The sequence below is a fragment of the Xyrauchen texanus genome, chromosome 15 (genome assembly GCF_025860055.1).
Source record: "Xyrauchen texanus isolate HMW12.3.18 chromosome 15, RBS_HiC_50CHRs, whole genome shotgun sequence".
NCBI classification, from domain to species: domain Eukaryota; kingdom Metazoa; phylum Chordata; class Actinopteri; order Cypriniformes; family Catostomidae; genus Xyrauchen; species Xyrauchen texanus.
In genome coordinates, this window is record NC_068290.1 from 3,885,211 (window position 1) to 3,894,562 (window position 9,352).

Here is a 9,352-nt window from a genome sequence, read left to right on the forward strand (position 1 = left end):
CGGAGAAAGTATACTGTCGCCATCTGCTGGATGGTAAAGGTATGTGGACATTCATGTAAAAGGAGAGCTCTTGAAATGACACAATTAAATATAGTGGCACAAAAAGCGTTTGGCCACCCTTTAATGTATGCTTGTCATTTTATATATATATATATATATATATATATATATATATAAAAAATATCAAATTAAGTTTTTAACGAAGGTTGGAGAGAAGCAAGTTAATTTAATCATGTCAATCAACCGCTGCTTATCTCACTACTAGTGTTGGGAATCGATTCCAAAAAGAATCGATCTTTCGATTCTGAGTCGTTGGGAATCGACTCTGCTCATGGGTTTGATGAAGTGGACATCCATGTAAAAAGAGAGGCTCTTGAAATGACACAATTAAATATAATGGCACAAAAAGTGTTTGAACACTCAGGCCATAATGTCTGCTTGTCATTTTATATATATACATATATAAACATTTTTTACCTCATGTTTGACTTTTTCTCATAATTATGACTTTTTATCTAAATTGTAACTTCTGAAACCCATAATATGACTTTTTATATTATGAATTTTTCTCATAATTTTGATTTGAATCCCATCATTTTGTTTTAGTATCTCATAATTAATATTGTATATTTCAATATTTTGATTTAATCTCAGAAATATGACTTAGTATCTCATAATAATGGCTTTTTATCTCAAAATTATGACTCTCTCATAATTTTGACTTCAACATAATTAACTCATAATTATGACTTATGCCGCCTCGTGCCGCCCCCCTCGCATGATGCCGCCCTGGGCGACTGCCCATGTTGCCCATGCCTAAATGCACCACTGACTACACCTGTCTGCTAACAGTAAGTTAGCTCCCCAGTTCATATCAAATATTCAATAAAATGGTAAGCTAAAATAAAAAATTATCAAAGGACTGCACACATAAAGCGAAGGTAACGGAAAATTTTTACAGTACGTTTCAAACTTTTGTATTTTTTTTGCCATTAGCCTACATTTTACACAATATTAAATTAATACATTAAAATTAATCTATGAAATCAAGTTAGCCTACATTTAAATACTGGCTAAAAATACCTTTACATTACTTTAATAGCCCAGTTACACAAGAAGCTGTTTTTTTCTTCTTTCAAATAAAACTAGTTTTTGACATTTTATTGAGCGACAAAATATAAAGTGGGCAATAAACCTCATTCAAAACAAGAACAACTAATAAGTGGTAACAGGCAATTTCATCTATAGGTCTATTTAATAGAAAATGTAAAGATCTTTTGCCATTCATGTGATCATAAATTGCGCAAAGAACGCTTATTTTGCGATGTTTATTAAGAGATGTAACGTCACCTCCGGTTTCTTTTTTCTGAATCGAAATGACAAAAGTTCTGCAATCGAACAGGCCTACTCAGTACTTGTTTGTGCCAAAAATATACACTTTTAGCGTGTATACCAAATGGATCTCTCAAACAGGTATTTAAACAACCTGAATCAAATCTTGACAGCATGTTATGTATTGAATTCACCCCCTTTATTGGAAATATACTAGTACGTGGACATTAAAAATCAATCATTTGCTTTGCAGAACGCCTGCCTTTTCCTCAGCTACCCATAGTACTTCAGGTGTTGTTAGAGTCTGCTGTATCCCATAATGATGAAATCATTTTGCATACAACAGAGAGCCACCATAATAATAAAAAAGCACAACTTAAAATTGTGCATGTCAATAGGTTCTTAGTAATAAAAACAGTAAGCAATTTGAAAGAGGGTACAAGACAGACCACTGAATACATGTCAAGTTCATTAGTTAATAACAATACATACATTAAAAAGTCCACCATTTAAACATGATTCTCTGTGAAAAGATGCTTCAAATAAGATGGAAAGCTGTACAGTGTGCAAATTACTGTCCGTCATGGCAAGAGCTTCGATACACAGATGTTTTTAGTAAATGTTTTGTAATAATAAATGTCTTTTTGCCCACCAATAATTTGAAAGCTGATGTATATTTTTCGGTGTTAAAATATAACTATAAGTAAGCCAATCATCGGTACACTGTCTCTGTGGTGCTATAAAAATTCCTGTTTGTTTTGAGAGACCCGCCCAATCAACATTCCTCAACCAATGGCGTGAGTTGGGGGCGGGGCTATCTGACTGTTTGTACAACTGCAGGAGAGGTGTTTATTCAGAAAGCCATTTTGAAAACATTATTTTTGCAATTCCGTTCGTTGGCAATTACACACTTCAGCTTTAAATGTCTTTGGGTCATCAGAGAAAACATCTTTTCAACCGTTCCCCCAAAGACAAGTCTTTTATTTTGAAAGGCTTTGTTTCGTCTTGTTGTAAGACGGCACATAAACACGTGCCATTTCAATTTGCCTGCAAACACGTGCCTCGGTCCTCAGAGTACATTTAAGAAAACAAAACAGCAGAGCATCACCGACTAGCAGATAGTGACACAACTGACTTCCAGTAAGATAGCTAGGGGAACATCCTCTAAAATGTTTGTCTTTTCTGTCCTCTATGTAACCATTTCCAGGCCCACACGGAATTTGCGCCCACACAAAGCTCTGTAGATTTCAAGTCAAAATTGAACGTTTAACATTCACAGAAATCGAAACATCCCCCCATTGCTTGTTTATCAGAGGAAACAGGAAATAACTCCTTTTGCCTCCTAAATCTGATGCATTTGTGAGTGAATGCACTTTTACCATCTGGAATTGATTAAATGGTGAAAAGTAGCATTTAAACGAAAGGGGTATAAAAAGTAAGAGGTCTTGGTGACATCGGATGAACAGGAAAGTAGTTTCAGAGGCATTTCGATAAAAGATTACAAAGACTAACACGTGCACCAATAAAATGTGCACAATAAGAACAGTAATATGCATTAAAGTAAATAGGTTCAATTTACATTTCATGTTGACTAAATATTTGGGCTAATTTATCATGCTCACAGCTACCAATAAGAGTGTAGTGCTCTCAGCTGCATTAAACACATGTTACCATGTTTAAATCAATATTTTATGCCCTCAAAATCATTGTAGAAAATGCTAGCAGATGGGCCTGATCATTGCTTGTTTAATGCAACAATAACTGTAAAAGCAAAACACAGAGATGGAACACAGTCTAAATTAATAATAATAATAATAATAATAATTCATACAGCAGGTTGAACATGTTTCACGTCGTATTTTGATATTTCCCAAAGCCCAGAGATCAGATCCCGCCTTCCCGAAGAGCTGGACGACTTTGCAAGCAATGTGATGGATGCACCTGAAGTCGCCAGGTCCAATGTTTATCAGAATCTCATCTGAAGATCTGAACTTCATGGCCTGTTTTGTAAATACGGAAGTTGGTACCAACACCAAACAGTGGTAAGGCAGGTTATATCAAGGACAGCAGGTGCATTGTGGAATGCTTTACTAGAACGAGACGATACTGAATCCACAACATGGGTCAGATTCTGAAAAAGCAGGAGGGGGATCTGGTTTATTATGAACTTTTTTCTTCAGAAAAAAGCAGCAGACATTTTAAAACTTTCTTAACTTTCTCTATCTGATTCAGTTAGACCCACCCAGTTCATTTGCAGGCCCACACGGCGGCAGCAGCACGCGTAGAAAGATTTGCGGATTTTGTCATTAACAAAATTCTACGTATTGCCCACCCCTTGTTTATATTTTATATTTTGGTTTGTATGATAGTGCTTTCAGCTACCAATGACAGGTCACTGCTCCATGTTTTTCTCCAAATCAGCACGGAAAATACGATTCCGTCTGGGTCTGGTCATAGGGTGACCAATTCCTCATACTAAACACATACAAACACACTCCATATTTCACTCTCTCTCTCTTTTTCAAAGGGGTTTGTTCTCCTGCTAAGTAGAGTTAAAAATGTGTATTAGCTTTTGTAGTGATACATGCATCCAGTAGACGGCTAAATTTACATATTTTCTTAAAAATAAAGAGTAAAAAAGTATTAGAAACACAGCTATACAGAGTCTTTAGCTAATCCAAGTAGCGAGGTTTGGAAGGAGGAGCCCCATGTCCAGATGTGGTGCGGTTGGGAGGTGAGGCGTGTCGCTGATCAGTTGCTACAGCAGCGGCCTTTCGTGGGCTGTGCTGTTTCTGTTAGATCCACACCTCGGTTGCGTCCTGTGTTAGCACCGGCGGGCTGGGGCTCGTTCTTGGGCAGTTTCTTTGCTGAGGTGCACAAGCAGACAGTGGAATATATTTAGTAAATATGAAAAGATGTTTGCACATCTCTGAAGAGCAAAAGTAATTGCCAATCTTTCAAAACACAACATGAAATGGCATTCACAACCTATTTACTTCTGTAATGTGATGCAATTCTGATTGAACCGGCCTTTTTTTTTTTATCCATTTGGGAATTAGATTTTGGAGGCCAACATATCTCTTCAAACACCACCAGCACCCACATTTGAGGAGTTATGGATGCTGAAGGTCAAATTTAACCTGGTGAGCATTTCCACATATCACGATATCAGAGCTCTACATAAACATTTTTGTTTAGAAACACTCATGGCCCCAAGTTCTTAGGATGAGACGATAACCTGAGGTCCTGACTTTCTGTGGTCACTACAAATCCCAGGGCACTTCTCGAAAAGTGTATGGGTATAACCCAGGTGTCTTGGCCAAATTCTCCCCATTGGCCCTTCTCAATCATGGCCTCCTAATAATCCCCATCCCTGAATTGGCTATATAACTCTACTCTCTCCTACCCACCAATAGCTGGTGTGTGGTGGTGCTATGCACTGGTGCACTATGGCTGCCATCGCACCATCCAGGTGGATGCTGCACACTGGTGGTGGTTGAGGAGAGTCCCCTGTTCACCGTGTAACACGCAATGAGTGTACTGTCAGAAAAGCACTATAGAAATATAACATTAATTCCTGGCCCACATGACTCCACATGCTGAAGTGTCCTTGGGCAAGACACTGAACCCCAAGTTGCTCCCAATGGCAGGCTAGTGCCTTGCATGGCAGCTCTGCCATCATTGGTGTGTGAACTGCCATCACAGTGTAAAGAGCTTTGAAAACCGCTAAAGCTAAAAAAGGCACTATATAAGTGCAGACCATTTACCATCAATGTTCTGGGAAAGGCTGTATGTGTGAATGTGACAACTGTGCAATACATGAATGCTTGTTAATATTTTTGCATTATGAAAATGATAGTGTTAACAATATATTTTCTATGATGTGCACATAAACTACCTGACATTCATTATTGAAGATGTCTGTTTTTGCATTCGTATATGCCGTTTGTAATTGTTTTCCAATGTAAACATGCACTAGATGGCTGACTTTGACCGTTGCACCGCATCTCGCTGTTTTCATTAGCACAGCATTATTAGGCATCCACCATTTAACGAAATGTAAAACTTTGACAGATCATTCAAAACACTGTCCATCATTTTGACAGATAAACAAGCAAGAAACTCAGCTTAAACCATCTGCTTCACTCACTCTTGGTGAGAAAGAGAGAACGCTCATGGAAAACAGCCATTTTAATGGTAAAATAACTAGTATTCAAGTAAATGGTAAATGGCCTGCACTTATATAGGGCCTCTTTAAACTTAACGGTATTCAAAGCATTTTACACTGTGACTCATTCACCCATTCACACACACATTCATACAACAATGGCGGCAGAGCTGCTATGTAAGGTGCTAGCCTGCCATTGGGAGCAACCTGGGGTTCAGTGTCTTGCCCAAGGACACTTCGACATGTGGAGTCATGTGGGCCGGGAATCAAACCACCAACCCTGCAATTAGTGGCCGACCCGCTCTACCAACTGAGCCACAGCCGAGGTTAGATGAGGTTAGATGCATTATGGAGTTCTTATTCTTGTTCATACGATTAGGTGTCACTCGTGCCAGATCGCCAAAATAATTTTACATTTGCATTAAGTAATTTTCACTTTCAAATGAGAGTGATATAATCGCACTGTACAGCCCTGCAATGGTAACATTTTATTATGGTAACAACAAATAATAAAAAGGTAACACTTCATTAGTTGTTATTGCCATAACCTGAATTATATTAATATTAGGCATCAGTCGAAAAGGAAAGTCATTTCAGAGGCAGTGGAAGTTATAACATTATGATGTAACATTACAAAGACAAAAGTTTTGTTTCTCTACAATAACATGCACTGATGAATCATGCACAATAAAACCAGGAACATGTAGTAAGTAATTAGGGTAAAAATTCCAAGTTGCCTTTGAAGGAATAGTTCAACCTAAAATGATAATTCTCTCATCATTAACTCACCCTCAAACTCGTATTACTTACTTTCTTCTGCACAACACAAACGAAGATATTTTCATGGATATGTTTTTGTCTATACAATGCAAGTCAATGGGGTCCAACACTTTCATCTCACTCTAGTGGTTTAATCCATGTCTCACTCACTGCATTTGTTAGGGACATTAAACAATGGATGTCTCTGAGTTCTCAAACTCAATAACAACAAAACTGAAATATTATTAAAGGGCTCCACTACTCAAGTAAAAAGAATGAACCTGTGCTTTGATATTGATGGGGTTCATGTTAAACCCTCCCCTTCTGTCCGTAATCTTGGTGTTTTATTTGACTCCTCTCTCTATTTTGATTCTCATATTTTCTCTGTTGTTAAAAAATCTTTCTTTCACTTACGGAATATTGCACAACTGCGATCTTCACTCACTCTGGCTGATGCTGAAACCTTGGTACATGCTCTGATCACCTCATGTCTTGATTATTGTAATACCCTGTTTATCAGCTCCTACCACTATAAATCTTGCCATCTGCAGTCTCCTTTACAGGTGCTGTACACACGCCCTGTGCATGCACTCTGCACATTAGTCAAGCATGAGGAAGTGTAATCGAGTTCATTCATATCATGATTGAGGCGTTAATGATCGAGCTTGAAAGCATTGGACCACATTGACTTGCATTGTATGGACAAAAACACCTCATATCTCCATCAAAAAAGTCATGAGTTTGAGGAGGCATAATGATGAGGGAATTATTTGTTTTGGCTGAACTATTCATTTAAGCTTCACTATCTAATAGGGCTGCACAACTAATCGAATATATAACCAAGATCAAAATTACAGCTGCCATATTTACACAAATACATGTCAAACACAGAATTCCATTGAGGTTTACTCTGTATGTGCAACAAAAAAAAAATCTATTTTAAATGCGTTTTTTTGCAGCAGTGGAGTATTAACTAATCGCAGACATGTCCACTCGATCTGTGTATAATACTGTCAAAATTTGAATAGCATAATAATTTGAATTTCAATGTTTTTTTACCCCCTTTTCAACCCAATTTGGAATTCCCACTACTTAGTAGATCCTCTTGGTGGCGCAGTTACTCACCTCAACCCAGGTGGCGGAGGACAAGTCTCAGTTGCCTTCGTTTCTGAGACAGTCAATCCGCACATCTCATCACGTGGCTCGCTGTGCATGACACCGCGGAGACTCACAGCATGTGGAGGCTCATGCTACTCTCCGAGATCCACACACAACTTACCACACGCCCCCATTGAGAGCGAGAACCACTAATCGTGACCACGAGGAGGTTACCCCGTGTGACTCGACCTGGCTGGAGTCACTCAGCACACCCTGGTTTCAAACTCACGACTCCAGGGGTGGTAGTCAAAGTCAATACTCACTGAGCTACAAAGGACCCCGAAGTTCACTGTTTTACAGATTTATGGATGTATAAATTAGCAATAAAGTCATTTTGAAACAGTTCTCAACTTGTTTTGGTTGTGTAACCTACATACAGTATATGGCATGCATATACCCCAGACAAAAGTGTTTAATGTTAATTCTATGAATGAAATTTGATCACAATTAAAATATTAAGAGAAATAATTGACACTATGATATGTCATAATTGTGCAACTCTGCTTTCTACTATTGTATTTGTAACAATTTGAAACAAAAGTACTGGGCCAAGGATTATAACTTACCAATGGCCATAAAAATCTCATTCACGTTCATTGAAGTCTTCGCAGATGTTTCCATAAAAAGCAAACTGTTGTCGTCTGCATATGACTGCGCATCCTGTGTACAGAAAAAAAAAATGTTTCAGAACCCAAGCAGACTCTGAAGTCTGCACGCCATGTTTGTTTGTTTATAAACAGATCCGCAACTCATTTGTAAAACCAACAGGAAGCGTGCGGCTGTTTAAACAATACAAACCTGAAAGTCCAACGCTCTCTTGTTGGCAAGATCTGCCTTGTTTCCAGCCAAAGCTATTACAATATTTGGACTGGCTTGCCTTTGAAGTTCTTTCACCCAGTTTTTCGCACGTTCAAATGATTCCTGGAAAGAAAAAAAGAACATGCATTTGTGTAAATTACTTTCTCCAGACATCTAGATGTGAAAAGAAAGCTTTTGTTTGTGCTTTGCTTCGACTGCAGAGTGGGTGTGAACTCACTTCATTTGTGATGTCATACACCACTATGGCTGCCTGTGCTCCTCTGTAGTACATGGGGGCTAAACTGTGGTAGCGCTCTTGGCCAGCTGTATCCCAGATTTCAAACTTCACTGTTGTATCATCCAAACATACTGTCTGAGTCAAGAAGGCAGCTAGAGAACAGACACAGGGTCAGATGTTGCCATCATGGCTTGCATTACACAAGAAATTAAAAGGGTAATTTCTAGGGCTGTGGGAAAAAATATATTTTCTGATTAATTTGAACAATCAATATATTGATTCTTACAATCCCAAAAACTGTCTTTTACTAAATGCCAGAGGTGATTCATTACAAGACAACAACTGGTTGATCTCGTTAACAGGCCAAAGGGGAAAGAGAGAAGAAAGAGAAACTAAACAAATAACGAGAATCTTAAAGATCACTTTTTATATCCTCATTTCAGTAGTCACACAATGTTTGACTATCTGACAGGTGTGTGCGCATGTGCTCTGAGAGCGCTTGAGAAGTTTCAAAAAAGTGAATTAGTATTGAGATATCAGACTTCTAAGGTGTAAATGATGCCTAAAAGACCTGCTGTTTTCTAGTACATCACTGATATTAATAAAACAACAATAACAAGCAAGAAAACAAGAAAACCAACCACAGCTCTTGGCTGGATGAATTTAGTAGCCTTTAAAAGTATTAAATGTATTATAATCAAAAGTGAAGATCAGTCATTTAAGTAGCTTAATGTTACTTTTCATTACTTTTTTCAATTGCTGAATGTTTACTTGAATATTTGATACAGCTGATAAAATTTGAAATCACTACTTTCTTTATTTGTACCTTTGATCTATTTTGCTTGAATAATCACTTAAACATGAAATGCAAATTGGTTCATATTTTGTGGTAGTATCAA

The 9,352-nt window shown here is 37.9% G+C and overlaps 2 protein-coding genes across 2 annotated transcripts in view; one reads left to right on the forward strand and one right to left on the reverse strand.

Annotated features, from left to right (window-relative positions):
- Window positions 1–1,170: 1,170 nt before the first annotated feature.
- rab5ab (RAB5A, member RAS oncogene family, b) overlaps window positions 1,171–9,352 on the reverse strand; it is a 16,477-nt gene continuing 8,295 nt past the window's right edge. The window contains exons 3-6 of the mRNA XM_052144102.1: window positions 8,454–8,605; window positions 8,216–8,338; window positions 7,984–8,077; window positions 1,171–4,199 (exon numbers count right to left, since the gene is read on the reverse strand). Of these exons, the coding sequence (XP_052000062.1) occupies window positions 4,084–4,199; window positions 7,984–8,077; window positions 8,216–8,338; window positions 8,454–8,605 (485 nt within the window). The 3' untranslated portion in view covers window positions 1,171–4,083. The remainder of the gene's footprint in view (window positions 4,200–7,983; window positions 8,078–8,215; window positions 8,339–8,453; window positions 8,606–9,352) is intronic.
- The window catches only part of efhb (EF-hand domain family, member B), a 26,683-nt gene continuing 21,539 nt past the window's right edge, over window positions 4,209–9,352 (forward strand). The window contains exon 1 of the mRNA XM_052144101.1: window positions 4,209–4,475. Within this exon, the coding sequence (XP_052000061.1) occupies window positions 4,452–4,475 (24 nt within the window). The 5' untranslated portion in view covers window positions 4,209–4,451. The remainder of the gene's footprint in view (window positions 4,476–9,352) is intronic.